The following is a 24,134-nucleotide window of genomic DNA, read 5'->3' on the forward strand; positions in this document are numbered from 1 at the left end:
CAAACAGGCCTGCACTTACTTACAGGCCTGTCTCATGGGTCCTGTGGTCTCCTCACTTGTTGGGGAGGAAGGGAGGCAAAAGAGGGACCAAGGAGGGCCTTAAAAGCAGCCTTGCCTGGGTCTAAGGGAGGGGCTGGTTAGCAATTAGTCATGCTCAGGGAAAGATCCTGCTCTATAGCACACTGAGGACAAATGGACACTTCATTCAGTTTTGTGGGACATCCAAGAAAGGAAGCACATTACAAAACCACAGCAGACACTCTTATGTATCTCTGTGCTGTTATTCAAGACCTTCCCTCCCACTGCCCTCTAAGAGCCTCTAAAAAACAAGATTTCTTTATTGAGAACAATCTAGCTTTAACCTCGCTTCCCTAGCAAATCAGAATCCAAATTATCATCTACCAATGCACAAGCATATCTGAGTGGATGTGATGAAGTTTAATGACCCTTCAAAGCAATGTATTACACTACTTACCAGGGAAAACAAGTAGGGGGTAGTGCTGGTATGAGACAGAGAGCCAATAGGAGAGTTTTTCTGCTAAAAATACCCAATAATACGGGTACCTGGGTGGCTTCATTGATCAAGTGTCTTTTTTTTTTTTAAGATTTTATTTATTTGCTCATGAGAGACACACACACACACAGAGAAAGGCAGAGACAGGCAGAGGGAGAAACAGGCTCCATGCAGGGAGCTCGACGTGGGATTCAATCCTGGGTCTCCAGGATCACACCCTGGACTGAAGGCAGCGCTAAACTGCTGGGCCACCCAGGCTGCCCTGCCTTTCAATTTTGGCTCTGATCATGATCTCAGGGTAGTGAGACTGAGCCCCATGTCAGGCTCTGTGCTCAGTGTGGAGCCTGCTTAAGATTCTCTCTCTCCCTCTGCCCCTCCCCCAATCGCTTGCCTGCTGTCTCTCTAAAAAAAAACAAAAACAAAAAATGCAGAAAACCTTAAAACTTATTTCCTCCCTTTTCATAATCATTACATAAAATAGAAAATGGAATACGACTGTATATTTACGAGAATAATATAACATCACAGAGTAGAGTTTAATTCCACCAATTACAAATGCAAGGATGGTTTGATAAGAGAAAATTTATGGATTCATCACACTGGTCACAGAAGAAAACCCTAGCGACTAATAGAATTCAAATTTCTCCCTTCCTGCAATACTCCTGTTAAATTGGAGGGAGGTAGAGGCTTAATATGAAAAATAATAAGTCAAGAGACTACAAAATAGCTAATTGGTCAAATAATTGGAGGCATAAGGCATGAATGCCTAGCCTAACTCAATACATTCTTTTTTTTTTTTAAAGGCTTTATTTATTTATTTGAGGGAGAGAGAAAGTGGGGAAGTGAAAGAGGGAAAGGATCTCAAGCAGACTCCCCACTGAGCACAGAGCCTGGTGCAGGGCTTGATCTTATGACCCTGAGAACGTGATCTGAGCCAAAACCAAGAGTTCGATGCCTACCCAACTGAGGCACCCAGGCACCCTTCCAATTCCATATATTCTGAAATTCTGGGAGCTCCAGACAAAGTGGGGCTCATTGTGAGCCAGGGTTGAACCTGTCAGCCTATAGTTCACTTGCCTGATGTTTAAAAAATTTGAATTCATTTTCAACTTTTCAATCTATATTTATTGATTATATAATTATAATATTTAGAATAGATATGGAGTAGAATAATCATAATTATCTATAATTATAGATTAAATGTATTAAATATGTTTTCATAATTTCACACCACAGATTATAAATTTATAATAGATTATAGATTTCATATTAAAAAACAATCTTTAGTATACCTTTTCTTGTTTTTAATCCAACTGTCTGTCAACATGAGGCCTAGTCCCCAAACAGCAGAAACTGGCTGGAGTTAAGTATGGAATTCCCCCTTTGGATACGACCTGTGTTCTCCTGTTTGCCAAAGGCCTCCTCTGTCCCAATTCACTCATTTATGTTCCTGGCCTGGGCCCATGGGCATCTGAATTCTCCAACCTATACTGTAAGATAAGAAATCGAGAAAGATGTATAAAAATTTTTTTTTTGAGTGATAGTGAAGCAAAGTTTATTGAGTGATAGTACAAAGCTCCCAAAGAGGGAGGGGACCTGAGAGGGTTGCCATGGGGACTTTTTTTTCCATTTGTTTTTATTTAAGTTCGATTTGCGAACATATAACACCCAGTGCTCATCCCACCAAGTGCCCTCCTCAGTGCCCATCACCCAGTTACCCCAAGATGTATAAATATTGAAAAGGGGACAAGAGTCTCATTACTATTTTCGAATGAGGTGATGGCCTACCTGTACTATCCAAAAGAATCAACTGGAAAACCATGAAAATGAATAAGAGTTCTGTGAGACAGCCAGTTATAAAATCCATAAAAATTAATATAGCAGAATAACGAGGGGCTGGAGGAAGAATAGGAGTATAGTCACAAACCGCAATAGCAACAAATAACTTTGCATTAACTCGGCAAGAATTGTGCCAAGGATTTATATGACTCAAACTATAAAATCCTACCAAAGAATGAGAAAAATGACTTCAACACAAGTACTATAAAACATGCCATTTCCCTAATACTGTAAGGGTGTCCGTTATCACCAAAATAACATAATGTAAATCTAATGAAAATCAAAATATAACATTTGTTGGAAACTTGACCGGAAGAGTCTTAAATGTTCATCTGGGAGAATAAATGCCTAAGGATAGCCAGTTAGCCAATAAAAATTTCAAAGAGCATAATAATAGGAAGGCATCTGTCCAAAAAAAAAAACCAAAATTTATTGTAAAGTGATAACTAAATTCATATGATATAGGAACAATCCACATAACAGGAATAGAATTGGAAACACAGAAACATATTGAAGTATAAACATAAAAGCAGTATAAGACGAAGGTGCTAATCACATCAGCAAGTAAAGAAAATACTCTTCAACAAAGGTGCTGGGCAACTAGCTAACATTTTTATTTTTATTTTTTAAAATTTTGTTCACTTATTCATGAGACACAGAGAGAGGCAGAGACACAGGCAGAGGGAGAAGCAGGCTCCCTGCAGGGAGCTGGACACGGGACTTGATCCCAGGACCCCAGGATCACGACCTGAGCCGAAGGCAGACGCTCAACCACTGAGCCACCCAGACACTCCCAACTAGCTAACTATTTTGAAAAATGTTAGCTCCACCACAAACCGACACACATTTTCAATGGGACAGAGATTTAAATGTAAAAAACGAAACAAGAATACCAGAAGAAAATTGAGGGTGGGTTTTATGCATTCTCAAATGAAAAAGGGAATTTTGAAACTATTATAAGCTTTGACAACATATATAATTTTTTAAACCTGAAAGGCAAAAGCACGGACAAAGAGGCATAACACAAATTTAGGAAAATATTTGCAATGTTTATGAAACTTGCTAAAACTCTCCACAGATAATAACTGGCACAGAAAAATAAGAGAAAGAACATTTGGTGGATAAAAAGGGAACTGACACCAATAGGCAATTCACACACACACACACACACACACACTCTCTCAGAGAGGGGGAGGGAGAGAAAGAACACACACTCAAGCACAAATGGCCAGAATACCTATGAAAGAAAAACAAAAAACCAAAAACGAACCTCATAGTAATTGAAGAAATACAAACAAGTAAAACCGGCACTTGAACTTAGCGTACTGATGATAAAAGGCAAAACACTCTTCTTCGCCAGGATGTGGGAGCATAGGCTCTCCTGGAGTCTGCTAATGTGAATATAAATGGATGAACCCTTTTTGCAGAGCAATTCAGCCACATATATCAAAAAGTTAAAACATGTTCTTACTCTTTGCTTAGGAACTCCCACTTATCGAAATGTATCCTGAGAGTGCGATCACAGATGTGCACATAAAGGCTTCGTGTGAAAGATGCTCATTTCATCAGTGCTTCTAATAGGGAGCAGTTGGAAATGTGAGGTCAGCAGTATGGAAATGGTTTAAGAAAGCCCAGAGCTGGCTGAGTGTGTGAGAGCACTAGCCAGCGTTCATTCGGATTTGTTGGTGGCTGTGAGGCACAGTTGGTGACTATTCTAGATTTTACCCACACAAGGAGATAGTCTGTATCCCTCAGACTATGGTGCAGAAAAATGTTTTTTTTTTTTTACCCTGGAGAAATGGGATATGATGTTAGGCAACCTTCCCCAAAGCCAAAAAAAAAAAAAAAAAAAAAAAATTGCTTACAGAATAGCATCTATAAGAGGATTCCATTTTAAATGGAATATAATACATATGTAAGGAAAGATAGAAAAAAGTTTACAATACATGTCAAAATGCTAGAAATTATAACTCTGGCTAGTAAAATTAGACATTGTTTTGCCCACTCTTAATTTCCAATAACTGCACAAGATTCTAAGTATAATCTTTCTTTCTTTCTTTCTTTTTCTTTCTTTCTTTCTTTCTTTCTTTCTTTCTTTCTTTCTTTCTTTCTTTCTCTCTCTCTCTCTCTCTCTTTCTTTCTTTCTTTCTTTCTTTCTTTCTTTCTTTCTTTCTCCCTTTCTTTCTTTCTCTCTTTCTCTCTCTCTCTTTCTTTCTTTCTTTCTTTCTTTCTTTCTTTCTCTCTTTCTTTCTTTCTTTTCTTTCTTATCTTTCTTTCTTTTCTTTCTTTTCTTTCTTTTCTTTCTTTCTTTTCTTTCTTTCTTTCTTTCTTTCTTTCTTTCTTTCTTTCTTTCTTTCTTTCTTTTTTCTTTCTTTCTTTCTTTCTTTCTTTCTTTCTTTCTTTCTTTCTTTCTTTCTTTCTTTCTTTCCTCTTCTTTTCCTTCCTTCCTTCCTTCCTTCCTTCCTTCCTTCCTTCCTTCCTTCAAGAGAGATAGAGAGAGAGAGAGGTGGGGAGGAGAAGAGGAAAAGAGAGAGAATCCCAAGCAGGCTCCATGCTGGTCATGGACTTGGGCTTGATCTCACAACCCTAAGATCATGACCTGAGCAGAAATCAAGAGTCGCATTCTCAACCGACTGAGATACCCAGGGACCCCCTAAGTATAATCTCTTTAACAGAAGTTCTTTGTATTTTTTTTGATGTCATGGTCAATACTGGTAGAAGTTACTCCTCGATCAGGGAAGGTAATGTCTAGAAAGTATCTATGGCTAGGGTCAGGATACTGGTGTCAAGATAAAGAGGAGAAGGAGAGGTGTGTGTATCGAGAGACTTACATGTGAAGATGTATGGAAAACCCCCAAGTGATGGCATTATGGTCTTTCCTTTTCTTTTCCATGGTCCAAAGTTGGTGAGATTATATATATGTTTATAGTTGGAGGATAAAATGATACAAACTAATAAATATAAGAGCCAATCATGGTTATAAATCCCCCCAAGGCCTGGCCCTATCACCCCAATATCTTGCTCCCCTGCCGTGGATGGGGTTTATCAAGAGACACCTTAGAGAAAGTGAAAAGAAGTATAAAAGATTGGTACAAGAATATATTAAGTGCTCCTTTAATAAGAGCACAAATGGAGAAAGATGAGCAAAAACCACGGATATTTCTTAGGAGATAAGAGACATATTTGGCCAATCACATACAAAGAGGTGCTCGGCATAACAGGTGAAAATGCAAATCACGATCACAGTGAGGTCCCATTTTAAAGACAATCCATCAATGAACATGAGAAAGATCTGATAATCCCAGGCATCAGGGAGGGTATGGATTGATCCATTCTTATGCTGATGCAAGTGTAGATGGGTCCAACTCCTGCAGGACACAGCTCGGCATTGTGCCCTATCGTTGGACATACACATACTATCTAGCTCAGCCATTTCATCCTAAACATGTATCCAAGAGAAATGTGTGCACATGTGTAAGACCAGGTAGGAAAGAACTGTTTACCATATCAAGAATCTGTGCACAGTCCAAATGACTGACAGGATTGGTGGGTAGACTGTGGTATATTCATCGAACGGAATAGTACAGACAAGCCAGAAAAAGTGAATGAGGGCAACATGGGGCAATAGAATGGATCTTACCACTATTGGTTACATATGACATGATATCTTTTTTATAAAGTTAAGAATGACATGTATGTACATACACATACATCCTTTCGAAAATCCACAGAATACATATAAAAAACAATGAGATTAAATAAAGCAAGGGAATACTGAACACATAGGTCAGGATGAAGTTTCATTCTGGGTGGGAGAAGCAGGATAATAGGGTTGGGAGGGTGGACCTCTAGGCTTAGATGTAGGTTATCATCTTATGATAGCTTTTTTTTTTTTTTTTTTTGCAGGAGGTGGTAACTTCGTGAGTACTTTCTGCATTATTCAAACCAACAAACTAAATCAAAGCAGGTTGTGCATGGATCACTGGGGAGCATGCTTCACAAGCCAAGATTATGAGTACTCCAATTCCACGTAGTGGCAGCTCAGTTAAGAAAAGAAAAACACAACGGGGGCACCTGGGTGGCTCAGTCAGTTAAGCATCTGCCTTTGGCTCAGGTCATGATCCTGGAGTCCCAGGATGGAGTCCTGTACCAGGCTACTTGCTGAGCAGGGAGTCTGCTTCTCCCTCTCCTTCTGCCCACTGCTCCCCCTTCTTGTGTTCTTCCTTTCTGTCAAATAAATAAATAAAATCCTAAAAAAAAAAAAAAAAAGACAAAAAAACACAACCTTCTGTTAAACCAAAGTTAGAAGGTGGTAAGAGAAATGAGATTATTGAGAGGAATCATAGAAAGCTTGACTTTGGGTGACACATTGAAGATGTCTTTGGAAGAGACCCAGAGGAAAGGTTTGAAGCACCAACTAAAAGCCACATTACAAAGATATGCCTCCTAAGTAGCCCTAAGGAGTACATTAAACAGACCTACCTGGAGAACGTCTTTCCCTTTATAAAAATTCTCTCCCATTTCACAGGTACCCTCTGGCACCACTCAGGGACACCAGTGACTAGCCCGAAGATTCTGAACAAATAGGATGTGGGATCCGTGGCTTTTCAAGACAACTGAACTCTCTCATCTGCTCAAAAGACTCAGCTCACGCTATCTCATTCCTACAAGGCATTAAATGTGAAATAAGGCCTCGCCTGGCAGCTTGCCACGACGGCTACTCTTACCACTTCTGTAACCTGTGCTCACAGCACCCAGAACCCCATAATGCATAGCACAGCGCTTTGAAGGTTTGGTCATTTCCAGGCAATGAGTGGGTTTTTCTTTTTTCTTTTTTAATATAACTAACACTTGACTATAATTCTGTTATTACAGATACAAAGCCTGGTTCTGCTTTTTAGACTCTTTAAAAGTCTGGGAACAAATAGCCTGTCACTCTAGTCTATGGGCTATGTTCTACTTTTCGGGCACACAGTAGGCACCTCATGAATGTCTGCTGAGCAAACTTGGCCTCGTTTTCCAAATAGTAACATGGAAGATGTGCTTACAAGAGAAAACACTTGCTAAGTGAAATATTCCTCCTACAGATTATATTTCTATAGCAAAGAAAAATGATCTAAAAAGGTCTGAATGTATTTACCGGGGCGGGGGGGGGGACGTCAAAACGAGTGTTGAAATTCAGTCCTGTCTTTGGAGATTAAGGACACGCCTGTCCATTATATGTGAGATCAGCCGCGGTGGCAAGGACACCACTTCAAAGTGCACACAGAATCCAGGGAGTCTGAAAATAACATGCACTCACATACCCACCCAGCACCCACACACCCCCACACCCTCAAATATTCCATCTCCTGGACACTCCTACACAACAAACACACACACTCTCACACAACACACATTTGGTGACAGTGACTTGGCTGGGAGATCAGGGATTTAAGGCAGAGCCCCTTTTATATTAATGACCTTCTTGTGAAAGGTGACAGATCCCCCCACTTTATTTATTTATTTTTAAAAAGATTTTATTTATTTATTCATGAGAGACACACACACACACACACACACAGAGGGAGGGTGCAGCAGAGACCCAGGCAGAGGGAGAAGTAGGCTCCATGCAGGGAGCCCGATGTGGGACTCGATCCCGGGATCCCGGGGTCACGACCTGGGCCGAAGGCGGCGCTAAACCACTGAGCCACTCAGGCTGCCCAGGTCCCCCCACTTTAATGCGTAACATTGAATTGATTCACCAAGAGACAGCAGGGGGAACAGACACATGGAAACGTGAGAGAAACAGGTAAGCGGTGGGAAGCAGGTGCGCAAGGAGAGTCACTCTTCGGGCGCGCTGAGCGTCTATTCTCTGAAAGGAGAAAAAGTGACATTTTTCTGCTTGCAGAAGCAGCACAGCAAGTCCACGGACACCCCCCTCCCATTTTCCTAACTGAGGTCGTTTGCACTGAAACCTGGGCCACCCTGCCCCTCAGGGCTGCTCCTCGCTTCGTTCCACCTGCCCCAGCTGCTTGGTCCTTTTGCACCATCGAAAGGACGCACATGTTCACCTCTCCCTAAGCTAAGTCGCTCGCTGGTGTGCAAGTGTGAAGTCATTCACGTGTGCGGCACCTGTTGGCACAGCCATCGGTGAGCCGTCCTGCCCTGGGCCTGACCTGACTTGCATTCGCAGAACTAGGAAGGCACCTGGGGCTAAAGAGCCTGCAGCGGCCTGGAGGCTGCCAGGGAGGCAGCGAGGGGCGGGGGGACCTCAGGGGTGCTGCTTTGCCCTTGGCGCCCCAACACCTGCCCCCACTCCACACCTGTTGCCAGCCTCTACTTTACCTGTCCCCGCTGCCTTCCTTCCCGCAGGAGGACTGAATAACCCCCTCGCCTGGCAACGCAGGCTCTGGGAGAGCCGGGCTGGGGAGCAGCCTATCAGTGCCAGGTGACATGACGTCATGCTCCCTTCAGGTGTGTGCACTTGGTCTGCCTTTGCACCCAAATGCCGAGCCACAGGAGGGGAGAGATTGGGAGTGAGGGGGTGGACGGAGGGTTTCGTGATACATCACGATAAAAATGAGTTGGCCAGGTTTGTTTGTTTGTTTTTTTCCCCTCCACTCAATTTAACTGTATTTCTTCCTAAAAAAGAAAAAAATCTTTGAGTAGTTCACATGCAATAAACTGCACGTCCCTAAAGTGTACACTTTGATGCTTATTGGCACTATGTGTATGTTGTGAAGCCGCAGATTGCAAACCCTTCCATCAACTCTAAATGGGGTTCCACGGGGTCACGGCCAGTTTAAACCTCCAATGTGAACGCCTTTTTGGTCTGGGTGGGTGGGTGGGGGTGGAATTCGACACCCCCCCTGCCCCCCGAAGCCCAGGGCCTCACTGTGCGAGGTCACTGATTGAATCCAAGAAATCAATAGCAGTCCCTGCCCGCCACCCTCTCCTTGCACCCCATCCACCTCTTCCGCACAGAGCACAAAAAAAAAAAAAAAAAAATCCCTTGGACCAACAAAAGCCTCCCGACTTCCAGGCTGACTCACCCACGGTCCTGGGGCACATACTCGGGCTCTGATAAGAGGCAGTCTGTCCTCCGTTTGTTTATCATGAGTCATGCCGGAGACAGGCAGCTACTTTTCTTGCCTCTCAGGTCACGGTTAGGCAAGAATCAGAGGCAGAGACACCCCCATTCAAAGCGCAGTCATCCCGAAAGCGTCCGGCGACTCCCGCCGAGCGAGTTTGGGGACTTGTGACTTAACGGAGACACCTGCTGGTGGAGACGAGGAGCGCCCCAGCCCCGGCCTCGAAGGGGGTCCCCTTTCTTCCCCACGCTCCAGCTCCGAGCGCTGCAGCTTAGCAGCTCCGAGGTTTGCAAGCGGGATGGGAAGAGACAGCTGAGGTTCTGTGCATCCTGCCCAACAACCCCCCAAATTATTAGTGACAGGGCGGGGGGGGGGCGGGGGTCACAACTTTCAGCCTATGCCCACCTTGGAGTCATTAAACACGAAATTGCTTCAGTGAGGAACCTTCTCCCAGCTGCCAACCCGCCGCCGGTGGTCAGGCTCCAGGCCCCGAGCCCGCCAGCCAGTTGTGAAGGCCCCCGGTGCAAACGGCCCAGCTTTCGATTTATTTAGTCCGTGCCTTCTTGGCCTTGACTGAAAATTCCTGCACACGAGTCCTGATGGGAGCGTGGGGGAAATGTTTCAACTAGAATTAATGTCACGATCCAGTGGACGTAAAGGAGATCTATCTGCTGTTTCAAGGTATTGCGGCAAAATGCTCTGTTTGGAGAAGAAATCACCATAGCAACTCAGCCGCCCCAGTTACAGTAAGCTCAGGGCGACCAAAATAAAAATCCTTACCAAGTCTTAGCATTGGCTGGGGAGGGCTGCTTGACCATCCCGACCGTGTTTTCAGGCGACATTAGCCTCCTTGACGTTTGGTTTCATAAATCGCTTGCAAGGAGGGATGCTTTAAATAATTATACAACTATACGGTCAGGTTACAAACGGAGGGGTTCTAGGCCATTCTCTGCCTGCCAGCTTAAACACGAGCCAACCTCACTGCCAAACATCAGCGTTGTGTCGTTAAAATAGGTTTCCGCAAAGGGCTCATTGTGACTTCTGGTGGCTGGCCAGTCCTGCTCTAAGTTGGGGAGGGACACGGTACTCTAACTGTAAGATGTGAAGAAGAGGCAAATCCATACAAAAGTGGGTTTTCCGTGTGTGGGAGGAAGAAGAGCAAAATCACTCTTGTCTCCCTCCTCGCCTCGGGATGCCCCGCAGTGGGTTTTGCTTCCATGAATGATCTGCTGTGCCTCTAGCATCTTCCTTCTTTTGCTCTGCTCCTTCCTTCTGATCACCAGCATGCAAAATCACCTTCGGAGTGAGCTCGCCTCTCCTCTTTTCATCCAGCTGCACTGGGACCTGGCCTCCTCCCACCCCCGTCTGGTGTGGGCCCTCCAGTTCCCTGGAACTGTCACCCAGGACCCCCCAGGGATTTCTAAGGTGTTGTCCCTGTCGTAGTCTGAGGCCACCGGTGCACCCACGCTCAGCTCCCAACCCTTGTGGGTCACTCCCATGAAATTCCTGGCCATGTTCGATTCTGGTGCCCACGAGAGATTCAGGATCTCTGAAGAGTCGGCCTCCCCTATGTTCTCACCTCCTAGATTTGGGTATGTTCTGATGTTCTGGTTTGCGTGTTAACCATTTAAATGGCGTCCTTGGTTCTTGTTTTTTAAAATTTATTCATTTATTTTAGAGAGAGAGAAAGCATGAGTGGAGGGAGGGAATGGGTAGAGAAAGAGAGAATTTCAAGCAGACTCCCTGCCAAGTGCAGATCCCAATGCGGGGCTGGATCTCATGACCTGAGCTGAAATCATGAGTTGGACGCTTTACCAAGTGAGCCACCCGGGTGCCCTGTCGGTTCTCACTTCTGCACAGATGTCATCAGCTACACCTTGAATTGAGATTATCTGCCGGACTATTGGTTATTTCTAAATCAACCTTGTTCAAAACTGAACTTTACCTTCTTTCCGAAATGATCACGGCCTTCCCCAGACTCCTTCTCTTCACAGCATCATCATTTTCTGAGCCTTGGCTTAAAGCCTAAATAATAATATAGACTCCTCCTTGGCATCGATGTTCTTTGCCACATTCCTCTTCAATACTTGGCCTTCTTTCCATTTCCAAAGCTCTAATCTTAGTTCTGGTTGTCATTCTCTGTCACTTGGGTTGTTGCCACAGCTTCCAGAATGGTCTTTCTACCTCCAATCCTTCCTTTTAGGTGGCAAGGTGCTGCAGAAAGAAAGTAGGCTTTGGAGTTTGAGTCCCATCTCTGCTATTTGCTTCTGTTGTGACTTTGATTTCTTAATCTCTCAATCTTAGCTGCCTCATCAGCAAAGCAGGGAAGATCCCTACTTCAGGCTGTGAGGCCGTAGTGGAGTAACATATATAAAACATCGAGCCCTACCTTCTCTCTGAGGCTATTCTGGATTCCTATACCTGGATATGACGTCTTCCTCTGACCTCCAGAACACTTCTACCTTGCTTGTGGTATTTTACTTATTTTACTTGTAATTACTTGTTCATGCTTTTTGACTTCTCTTCACCATAGGCTGAATGTCCCTTAATGCCATGGGCTTTTGCAGCATCAAGCCCAGAGACAGCCCTTTGTCTTCTGCAGTAAATGCCTCATGCCGAAAACAAACCTGCCCAGTCATGCTTCCCTTAGTCTACTAAACTATCTGCTTCCTTAAGCTTCTGCTGGGCGTCACCCTTCCCAAAAACAAAGTTGCACAGAAAAGCAAAGCTCTCAGTGAAAGGCATGCTCACACTGACACCAAATTCTGTTAGAAAAGGGTCCCCGCATATCACCATCTTCATTAGACCTGGTCTATTTGCTATTTTCATGAATCCCAGGAAACTCTCTTAGTTGAAATCACAAGTTGATTTTGCTTACCTGACTCCCAGGCCCTCGGGGAGCAGTCAGTGCTCTTCTGGTATAGAAATACCTTCCACAGGCAAGTGAATCATTGGGAATATCTAAAATTCCTCTTCTTTCTCCTTTTCAGGGGTCAGTTTCCTGCCTCAGTCAGGGGCTAGACAGAAACAGAACTGAGATTGAAAATTCAGGTGAGCTTTTGTAAACAGAGAAACAGAGGTCCACTGAGCATCTTAAAATGAGTCTACAGTTCTTAAATATTTAATTTATAGTTCGTAATATTACCATCTTAGTATCAAAGTACAGTTCTTAAATATATATGAGTATATATCCATGCCTATGTATAGTATCCATCTTCTAGTTTATGAGGTTTAATTTTAGGTTGAATGAGGCTGGAAATTCAGTTTTAGCATCATATGGGAGCTCACATTGGCAACACCACTTGCAAAGCATAATTTTTCCAGAAAGTTAGAAATATGACTCTCATACAAATAGAAAAAAACCCAAAAACAACAGAAGTCAATGACTTTATTAGATTCAATTAATGAGGAAACCAATAAGATGTTAGGACTGATTTAAAAGAAAATTAAAGGCTCAGAGATTTGTAGCTGGTCCAATGAATGCAGAAATAAATTTGCTAATAAATGTAGAACCGGTTCAGGTCCCGCTAGGCAATACTCTTGCAATGCTACCTAGGCAACACCCTTGCAATGCTACAGAACAAGAATCACTTGGATCGCTGTCGGGGTTTCTACAAGTTAACTTCTATTCTCATACAGTTGCAAAATAGTCAGTAAGAGGTACCCAGCCCTGGAAATCAGATGACCCCCAGGTAGTATACGCTACTAGATGACATCCAGCTCTTTTTTAAATTTCATTTTATAAGTAATCTCTGCACCCAGTGTGGGGCTTGAACTCATGACCCCGAGATCAAGAGTCACATGCTCCACTGCTTGAGCCAGCCAGGCACCCCAACAACATCCAGCTGTAAACAGAAAAGGTACTCCGTATGCTCTTTGACCGATTTCCAAATTCTACATATTTGCTTTTGACATTATTAACCCAGAGAGGCACGGAAACAAACCAATTTGCTTTTTTTGTGACACATCTGTAATTAGGTATCTGGAAGTGGACCACTCATCAGCAGTGTTTCATCATGGGCTCTGGGGTCAGACTGTTTGGGTTCAAATCATGATTCCATCATCTACCAGGCAAATGACTTAACCTGTCACTTGGATTCACTGCAGCAAAAGAGGCTTTTAAGTGATAGTACTTTTAGGTCTTTGTCATGACGATTGTATCACTACTCCTAAGAAAGGGTTAATTATTCTACCAAAGCCTTAATTCTGACATTAAAACATTTTGAGAAATAACCTGTCTTATGCCTTATTAAGAAGGGATTGGTCCTACATTTTATTTTATTTTATTTTATTTTATTTTTTTTCTTGGTCCTACATTTTAAAGCAGAAACCAAAATAACTACATCATCAAAATGAGCCAATTAGTCAACTAATTTAATAATAATTAAACTTAAGAGATTACAGTAAATTCTAGATGTGTCAAGAGGATAATTTACTTTCAACTTTGACGTTGAAGGAACAACAACAAAAAAACTGTATGAGTCAGGGGCGGCAGGAAATTAATCTCTGTTGAGTTAAGATGTTCCAGGCATTGTGCTTACACATATTCATTACATGTCAACAAATGAGTGTTTTCAGAAGGAGAATAGTCTTTTTTCTCCCCCTCTCTAAGGGCAGATGTACAAAATAAAAAGCAGTAAGGGAAAAATAACCCAAAGAAAATTATGCTAAGGCCTTAGAAAGTGGGTTTATCACACAAGTCAAACGCAAAAGCAGGGGTTGGAAGAACAGTTCAGCTTTAATCATTTATTCTGCACAACAAAAAGCACATTAAATATTCTCTTCATTTTAAATTGTATTTACCAACATGTTGGAAATATGATGCGCTGGGAATACATGTTCTTTCACTATGCATTGTTATTTTTACTTTGCCCACAAAATGCTGAGGAAAATACTGAATAAATACATTTTATTAAAAACACACACACAACTCCTGTTACAAATTGATATAAATTAGTTATGTCTCCCTCCCATCCAAATTTTGGCTTACATACATTCCCTTAAATCAAAAAACAGCAGTGGTGTGGCTTACCAAAAACCTGTGGATATAGACGGTTAAGTCCTGAAGTTTGGAATTGGACAGGAAGTAGCAATAAACCAAAATAGAAAGCAAAATAATGAAGAAAAATGACAACTCACGTTGAAGTCTGGATACATTTTAATATATTCAAGACTGAGAAAAGAACTTTCCTAAACTGTTGGTTTTTAAAAGGACATTTCTAGGCTAAACTGAGCAACAAAAGAGAAGAGAATTTCCCTAAAGAAGTTTTCTGAGCCAAAGGAAAATCAAATTATGCCTGAAAAACAAAAGCAAAGACTAATGATGTCTGTCTCACCCACTTCTTCGGATTTGCTTCAGTGTAGACTTTCCTGCTGAAGGCCATTTATTAATTCTATGTTCTGTTATCTCAACACAACAAAATCTAGACTTAACCCTCTGTGTCCCAATGGGTTGATGAATGGGACAATTATCTTCAGTCCCTTATGAGCAGGGAAATGGCATTTTGGATCTACTCAAACATACAGCCTCCTAAGCCCTAGACTGAAGAAGTGGCAATGTCCTGCCAAAAGGACACTATTTACATGGCTGCTATTAATACATAAAATGATTACTTGCATAATTTTTTTTTAAAAATCAAGAGGTACTATGATTTAAGCAAACAAGGTTGAAAATGATTTCTCTCAGCTTTCATACACTCTGATTTTTATGCAAAAAAACTTGGTAAAATAGAATAAAGCTGATCTCAGGCTTTTAAAAAAGGTTTTTTAAAAAGCTAAGCATGAGTTCATAAGTAAACGGGATGTTTACTATTCTGAAAGAAAAAAGGCAAAGGTAACTATGATGCTAGGCAATAAAGTGATAATTTTGCGAATTCATGCATTAGTTCCTTTGCCAAAGATTCTTAGATTATAAAAATGTGTGAAAGAATTTGGTAAAAGTCAGTACATAATGGTTCTATTGAAGGTTTTTCACCATTGACGACAGCTTAAAATAGATTTATTTAGTTGGAAGGGGAAGTGGTGGTGAGAGCCTTGTGTCTATAATGAGCATTTTCAAGTTCATTAGAGACTACTATTCATAATTCAAATACACAACAAAACAGCTCATCTGTCTTTCAAATGTCCAGTACGTACAACAGCAAAAAACAGAATCCAAGAGAGGGAGACACCGGCTCTCTAAATACAATTAAGACTGTATTCTACGTTGTACAAGATGACAAGGGCTGTTTAAAATGGTGGCCTTATGAATACAGCTTATTTCTGAAAGCTTAAATTGAAGTGGAACCCATATAAACAAATGCGCTATGTTCCAATTTGCCTTTTCTTGTAATGCAAGAACAATATAAGGCAGGTAGAATTATGCAAGAAAAACCAGAAACTATATACCACAAGCAGAAGTGCTACAATAGGATGAAGAAAAATGGTGATAACCATCTCCTTTGGAGGTGTGACGTTATTTTTAATGTACTTTTCGCTCCGACTGGACTCTTAAATCAGTACATACAGAAGTGAAAATTAACATATGTACCCGACATCTCGTTTTCTAGTCTCTAGCGTATCTTTTTAACCTTCGGACAAAATTTAGTAGCCCTACCTTTTAATCTACTGTAAGCTAATTTTTGTTTCCTGTCCTCTTCCCAATTCCTCAGATCACTGTACTGTACGGAGATCCATATAACAACATGGTTCCCTGAAATCTCTCAACTCATTCTTGCGGTGCCCTTGTATAGAGTTTGAAATCCACATCTACTTTAGCAGTATTAACGTAGGCTAACATACCGAGAGAGCAGGAAGTCAACACGAGAGGTTCAGCTTGGAGAGGTTGGTTGAAAGAACTTCCGTGAAGGTGAAGACCATTTTGTGTTATGTGGTCCAGTGTCTACTCTGAGTTCCAACACCGTGATGAATAAAAACATGGCTGATGCGGAGGAAAACGTGTAACTGTGCACGGTATGGCTAGCGGGGCTGATGTCTATATTTGCATCAGCTCTTGAGGTAGAAAATTTACTACTCATTACTAGATAGGAAAATAATACCTACGTCAACAATGTTGAAATAGAAAAGTTTAAAAACTGCACAAAGATGCTATGAAGGTCCCTGTATGTACACTTCGGTAAAAAGCTAACCTAACTCAGTTGGAAGGTTTGAGAGGGAGATGGTTTTGTGAGTTTTTAAATATGTCTATATTTCTCTAGAATTCTTATCTATTCTATGCATTGATCTTCCATTTACTTTTTTAATTCCTTTATCTTGACTCCAGGAAGGAAAACCAAATCTTAAAGACTTGGTGGGCCATTCACTTGCTTGTATGGGAGTCCTCACACAGATGCAAGGAGCCGCTCTGCACAGAGGCACGAGATGGAGTGGGGGGCACCAAGAGGTGAGCTTAGGCTGCTTGGGGAGAAGATCTGGTGCTGGTGGCCTCAGGGCATGTGAAGAGAGTCTCAGGAAAGAGGAAGTCTCAAGAGACTCTAGGCATTTGGTGGGCTCAGAGGTCTCAGATTTAGTAGGTTAAATATTTGGAAACTGAGTGTTCTAAGGACTCCTTCACTTTAACACCATCAAATTCTGGAAAGAGATAATTCATCACATGTCTAAAAACGACTGGCTTTGCACAATCGAGCCACAGTGCATGTTACATACACTCAGGGGATTAGGACGTTAACTGGCAAGGTGTAGAGGTGGCTGTTTTACAACAGCAGTAGGAAGTCCTGAGGAATTTGAGTTAGGGGTAGAAAGGTGGATGAACGTGCTTGAGGGCAATGCAGGGAGAAGTGGTGAGGGAGAGCAGAGGGGTGTTCTTCTGTGTTTTGGGGCCCCTCTGAAGAAAGATGGTAAGAATGTGACCTTGCGTTTTATTGGTTTGCATTAGAAACATAAACTTCTGCCTGTTTCAAGAGTGGCCTTCTATCAACACCTGTGGACACCTCACCTGCTCCAGACCCACCTCATTTAAGAACCGAGTGTGCTGACCCTGGCCTGGACAGCGCAGGGAGCCAGGAGAGCCGGCACAGCAGAGTAAATACAGGGCCTGAACGCAGAGTTCCAGGAGGAATCTTGGCCTCTGGGCCACAGAGCCAGGAAACAGATGGCACAGCCGTTCAGCGCTGGAAGACAATGAAATTCTGAGACGATCATTAATTGCGACCTATAGGTGCAGGCAAAGAGCAGCTGGGAAGCCCAGTCACGGGACCAGGAGATGGCCGTCTCACGGTTCATTTCCTCATTTTCCCCTTTGACAGGACCTCTGCATAGGAGGTGTGGATGAAGTCATAGAGCTGCTTGGCATTGCCCGCGTTGCCCAGAACACCCACCAGCTGGTCCTGCGACAGGCTGGCCAGTTCTGCGATGTTCTTTACATGATGCATCAAGGCACGGCAGTTTTTGGCATTCACCCCTGGCATCTTTAACAAGAAGTCCTGGGGACCAGGGTTATACTTTTCTGACTCGGGGAGCGTTTCAGAATCTGCCGTGACAGCCATGGCCGTGGCCGCATCAGGCTGTGGCTTGTTTTGCTTCAGCTCCTCGAACAGCTCGGCGGTGGCGTGAGGGGATGGGCACCAGAGAATCCGGAGTCTGGGGAAGTGGAGCGTGAGGAGGGTGAGTTTGGAACTGATGTCGTTGCTGGAGATCTCTTGGTGGAAGGCGCCCCGGGAAGTGAGGGAGAAGGGCTTCCCGGGGTCAAACTCTATCAGTAGCACCGGGCGCTTGTAGTAGCGGGACATGGAGATGCATTGGCCGTACAGGCGGCCGTTGTTTAAAGAGCCAATCAGGTCACTGATGCTCTTGCGCTCCACGCACATTTCCGGGGTCAGAATGTAGTCTCCGACCTCCAGGGTCACGGGCTCGATGTCGATGCCCCGACGGTGGATCAGGGATGGGAGTTCACTGCGAAACTCCCGCACGTCCACCACGATTGTTTGCTGTGTCCTGTTCTGCTCCTGGCCGCCTAGGAACAAAAAAGCACCACTATAAGTGATGTCACTGAGGAAGAGCTCACAAAGTTGAATAGAACAATTGAAAGTTTAAAATCTGTAGTTTCTGGGGTGCCTGGGTGGTCCAGTCGGTTAAGCCTTGGACTTGATTTTGGCTCAGGTCATGATCTCAGGGTCCTGAGATCCAGCCTGAATTCGGGCGCCCTACTCAGTGGGGAGCTTCTCTCTCTCCCTCTGCACTCTCCCTAAAATAAGTAAATAAATCTTAAAAAAAAATGTGTTTCTGTTGTCAGCCTCTGAAGCACGGTAACATAATATCCCATGTTGTTATTCCTCATTTTTCTGTGTTTTCAGAAAGGTTTGTTTACAGAGTAAATAAAAGAAATTTCTCTTAAAACTAAATAGAGCTGCTAGGAGAGTCATGATGATTCACAAACATCAGCGTTTGCCATCGCCCTCTCTCTGGTGTGGTCCCTGATGGTTGCACTGCCCAAGTTCTACTGACCATCGTACTCCTAATTCCTATGACAGTCTGGCACGTACTAGATGCTTAAAAAGGCTTGCTGAGTAAACTGCCTTATAAGCTGTTGTGAAAAATTCTGGAGCCGTTAGCGCTTTTACCGGTGAGTCTGGATGTGGAGAAAAAGGAAGAAGCCAGTAGAACAGGACTTCCCATATTTGAGCGTGCCCAGAACCGCTTGTAAAGCAAATTAAAGGTGGTTCTATACTCAGAATAATGGTGCTGTAAGATGCAGATGTCCTAATCCCCAGGACTGTAAATATGTTACTTTATGTGGCAAAAGCAACACTGCAAATGTGATTAAATTTAGGACCTCAGGATTGGGAAATTTTTCTGGATTATCCAGGTGGGCCCAACGGTCCTTACAAGTGAAAGAGAGAAGCAGGAGGGTCAGAGTCCAAGCCACTGGCTCTGAAGGTGGAGGATGGGGCTGGGAGCCAAAGAGTGCAGGTGCCTCTAGAAACTGGGAAAGGCAGGGATATAGATTCTCTCCTCCAGCCTCCGGTAGGAGCACAGCTGGGGCTCACGCCTTGGTTTTAGCCTAGTGAAACCCCTGTGGACTTTGGAATTTCATGACAATAATTATGAGATAAGGAGTGTGTGTTGTGGTGTTAGAGCAGCTGTGGGACAGACTCAGAAGGACAGACTTCTGTAAAGAGCACCTGTGTGGCACCTATAGGCTCAAATCTAGCTTCCTCCGTTCGGCCTGACGTTCTATATTCTGCATGAAATGTCATCAACCTATCTGAGTTAATAAAGACCTTCTTTAAAAAAAGACCTAGATGCTCTGAGGCCATGTTTCTCAAAGCATGGTCCAGGGACCACTGATATCAGAAGCTCCGAGATGTGGACCCCGTTTCAGATCCACTGAATGAGAATTTGCACGGAGTGAGGACTGTGGCTGCATAGCTTTGACAAGCCCCGAGGCATTCCAGAGGATACTGGATCCAGGAGGCCCGTGGCTCTAACCCGGTCCTCACTAGAGGGGAAGTCAACTCAGTAGTATTGTGTTCCTCTGGCCACTTGGCTGATAGCAGCTGCTGCCATGGAGGGATGAGGTTTCGGGGAGAGGGGGACTGTTTCTGGGTTCCGCTGCACTTGGAATTCAGCAGCTCTTGCTGGCATGCCACGGTTCAGGCGCCGCACGGCAACGAGGGTGCCACGCACCTGGGATGTGAGGAGGTGCCAAGAAGCAGCACACGGGGGCAGGAAGCGAAGTGGGGATGCGCTCCAAACAGCTCCTGTCTAATCTGAGGGAAAACGGCTTCTTCGGGTAAAAATAAGAACCTCGTTGCCATTTATAAAAGTTTCTTGGCAACGGTACATTCTGAATCTCAGCCAACCAACCAGGTTTACAAGCAGCGCTGGAATGTGACCGACTTTGAGGCTGGGGTGCCTAGAACAGGGCCCCCTTATTTCACAGATGAGGAGCCAGGGGTCTGGGAGGGCCGCGTGGTGAGAGAACGGTGGCAGCGCTGGCTCTGGGGATGGGAGTAGGCACCCATTTTTACAAGTTTGTGGAGAGAAACCACACCTCTACAGAGAAGCTCTGGAACCTATCCTCCCTCCCCCGGCCTCCGTCATAGGACCGGGAGCGCTTGGCCACAGGATGGGACTCACCTGCTTTCCGCGTGTCGGTGGGGGTGCCTGCCACTGCGGAGCCTCTTGCCAGGTCCAGGTTCCCTTCATCCCTGCCTTCCCTTCCCTCTGGGACAACCATGCTTGCCTTCTCCCTGGGGAGGACAACATTTTAAACATTTTTTTTTTTTTTAGATTTTATTTATTTATTCATGAGAGACACAGAAAAGAGAGAGGCAGAGACACAGGCAGAGGGAGAAGCAGGGTCCAAGAAGGGAGCCTGACGTGGGACTCAATCCTGGGACCCCAGGACCATGACCTGAGCTGAAGGCAGACACTCAACCACTGAGCCACCCAGGCATCTCCATTTTAAATATTTTTTGAACTAATTTCAAAATTCCAGATTTTAATCTTTTATTGATTATAATACAGAAAATGGCCACAAGAGCGTCAAGATGAGAAATGTGTTAGATAAACCTACACAGATGAGCAAGGGTAAAGCAAGGAGGAGGAACTTCTTGGTTAGGTGCTCCTTCTAATTTTCCAGAGTTGTTTATTTTCCATCCTTTATGTCCTTGAAACACTTTGAGACATGAAATAAGCAGGTAAAAAAATGCCACCAATAGGCTTTTTATAAAAATAGGCTAACGTGGTACTGAGCATTAAGAATAATTTAAATCGGGCCGCCTGGGTGGCTCAGCGGTTTAGCACTGCCTTCGGCTCAGGGCCTGATCCTGGAGACCGGGGATCGAGTCCCGCATCAGGCTCCCTGCATGGAGCCTGCTTCTCCCTCTGCCTGTGTCTCTGCCTCTTACTCTCTCTGTGTCTCTCATGAATAAATAAAATCTTAAAAAAAAAAAAGAAGGTCTCTTCCATTAAAAAAAAAAAGAATAATTTAAAGCATTTATATTCCAATGTGTTCAGAGTAAATCATTAATAGGAATGGTTAAAGACTAATGATTAAGAAAATCAAAGCACAGATGACAGGACTTCGATTTAAAAAACACCAGGTGGGAGGCCCCATTAAACACTTGCAATTCAAAAGGCAAAATCCACAGTAGGACAAATTTCCCAACAGAGATTTAAACAAACAGATAAATCAATCAATCAATCAATCAATCAATCAATCAAGAACTCAGTTTAGGTGATAGAGCAGCATGGATTCCCTCATAGATTTGTCTTAAAAAAACTTTCTGGAGTGCTCCTACCCGAGGTGCTAGGAGCTCTGGATATACATATGGTTACATAGTAATTCCTGTCTTCAAAGTAGCTCAGTATCTCACACCTGGCTCAATCATAATTAAGATTTGTTATCAGGGGCTACAATCATGACAATGTCCTCGATAACCAGAGAGTGAGGAGGCCAGGCTTGCCATGGTCTTATTTGTCAAAACCAGGGAATTACGTTATCATCAATCCATGAACCAGCAAGCGCTATGTGTCCGACTGGTGCTGGGGTCGGAGGGGAAGAGGGAATGTATGAGGCTGGCTCTCTTCCCTCATGGGGTATGAAACTGAGTAGGAGAAGCAAGAACAGGCAGGAAACGATGGTGGCAGTAACAGAGCCCGGGTTACGGTGACACACAAGGGGGATGGATCCTCAGGACTCACTCATAATTTCAATAAGGAGTTAAACAGCACAGATTTTCCAAGTAAAGGAAATAAAACCAGATGGATGGATATTCCAACCACCTTGGGTAAACGATGTGTTAGAACAGGGCACTACTCGAAGATACCACTAAAGAACAGAAATTACAACTTTGAGTTCTATACTCTAAAACAATATACAAACGCACAGCTATTTTTAGTATGACATTTGGTAACTAGTTCATGCAAGGGGCCAGGCACGGTTCCAGGTCCAGGTTGCCTCAAGATTCTTAATACGGGCGGCAAGTGGGGCCTGCTGGACAGCCACTCCTTACTGCTCCGTGATACCTCCTAGGCTCCAGTTGAAGACAAGAGGCAAGGTATCCAGACAAGTTCTTGCTCTTCAATTTCTTTTTCTTTAACATTTGGGATTAATATTGGGATCTCTTCCCCCTTTATTTCAATTTACTTTACTGGCTAAGCTACACGTCACACACGGGGGCACCCCAGTTTCCTGATTAATCTGTAGTCTGTGAGAGGCTGAGTAGTCTAGTGGCTTAGAGTATGAATCCGTATTTTGTGGATCTGAAACCCCTGACCAGCCATGTGGCCTTAGGCAAGTAGTTTAATGGCTCTGTGCCTCAATTTCATCTGTAAAATGGGCATAATAATAAAACCTACCTCAAAAGAGGCACATTAGGAGGATTATCCAATGTATAAGGTACTCAGAACAGTGCCTGGCACATACCAGGCATTATAAAATGTTAGCTGTTATTATAACAGTATGTATAATGCGGTAACCTCATCCTCTAATTATCTGTGACAATGCTGAAAAACCGAAGATTTGTTTCAAATGATTCCACAGTGGTTTCAATTAATATTGTCATATAAAAACAGCTAGTTTACTGTGAAATGTTATAATTTAACTGCATATTGAATCTGAGAAATAATAAACTCCTGAAATGAAGCCTGGATTGTGAAGCACATGATAGGTCTCCCTAACTGGTAACACAAATGTTTAGTGTAACAGAAATTTGCCATCATTATAAATATTTAGTTCTTTGCTTTCAACAGTTAGCATAATTATCCAAGTCACTCTGTGTGACAGATACAAATTACTAATTAAAAATGCAGATTCCGGGGGAATCCCTAGGTGGCTCAGCAATTTAGCGCCTGCCTTCAGCCCAGGGCATGATCCTGGGGCCCCGGGATCGAGTCCCACGTCGGGTTCCCTGCATGGGAACCTCTGTCTCCCTCTGTCTGCGTCTCTGCCTCTTTTTCTCTCTTTCTGTCTCTCATGAATAAATAAATAAAATATTTTTAAAAATGCAGGTTCTTATTTCCACTTAATCTGGAGTACAGAAGTTTCTTATTTTTGCTTCAATGTCTCTAATGATATCTGAATAGCTTGTACAACATGATAATATAGGGAGGAGATGCTGAACTAGGAATCTTCCTCCAACAGGCATGTATTCTGGTCCTCATGCTAACTCATTTTTGGAATCACAGTTTCTTTTTTTTTTTTAATTTTCTTTTTATGATTTAAGGAATCTCCACACCCAACGTGGGGCTCGAACTCACAAACCTGAGATCAAGAGTCGTGTGCTTCACCTACGGAGCCGGCCAGGCGCCCTGGCGATCACATTTTCTAACTAAGATTCCAAAGAATCTTACCCTTGCCTTTGAAAAGCAGTGACCTCTCCAAAACTATGTATACTCAGAATGTTACTGCCAATTTTTCTACCCAGGGAGCATTTTATTATCAATACTTAGGAGAGTCGTTTTTTTTCCTCTTGTCATCTGTAATCGACTGATCTAGCCCAGGCAAGCTCTCCTTCCACTGCCAGTTTGCCAGATTCATTCCTTTTGGGTTATTTTAAATAGTAGCACTGCTTTTATTCTTACGACATCACCCACGGAGGTCCTGGCAAAAGCACGTTGTCTTATTCTCACATTAAATTTCTAAGCACAGGCTCGGTGCAAATGCTCTTTCTGCAACACGCTTCATTTATATTTTCCTTTTCAAAACAAATACTTCTCAAATTCCCCAAGTTTTCTGGGAAAGTAAATGCCTTAAGATTCTAAAT

At 43.3% G+C, this 24,134-nt stretch overlaps 1 protein-coding gene across 6 annotated transcripts in view; it reads right to left on the reverse strand.

The window, feature by feature from the left end:
- Positions 1–2,946: 2,946 nt before the first annotated feature.
- The window catches only part of ERCC4 (ERCC excision repair 4, endonuclease catalytic subunit), a 44,953-nt gene continuing 23,765 nt past the window's right edge, over positions 2,947–24,134 (reverse strand). For 3 of the 6 annotated variants that reach the window (XM_025416469.3, XM_025416467.3, XM_049111377.1), the window contains 2 exons: positions 20,503–20,615; positions 14,146–18,376 (listed from right to left, as the gene is read on the reverse strand). In XM_025416469.3, the coding sequence (XP_025272254.1) occupies positions 17,643–18,376; positions 20,503–20,615 (847 nt within the window). In that variant the 3' untranslated portion in view covers positions 14,146–17,642. Of the gene's footprint in view, positions 8,208–8,680; positions 8,978–9,387; positions 10,023–11,371; positions 11,641–12,304; positions 12,460–14,145; positions 18,377–20,502; positions 20,616–24,134 lie in introns of those variants that run through there. The other 3 variants (XR_007411265.1, XR_003123999.3, XR_003123998.3) reach the window with 3 other exon arrangements.

Source organism: Canis lupus, chromosome 6, assembly GCF_003254725.2.
Source record: "Canis lupus dingo isolate Sandy chromosome 6, ASM325472v2, whole genome shotgun sequence".
In the NCBI taxonomy this organism is placed as follows: Eukaryota; Metazoa; Chordata; class Mammalia; order Carnivora; family Canidae; genus Canis; species Canis lupus.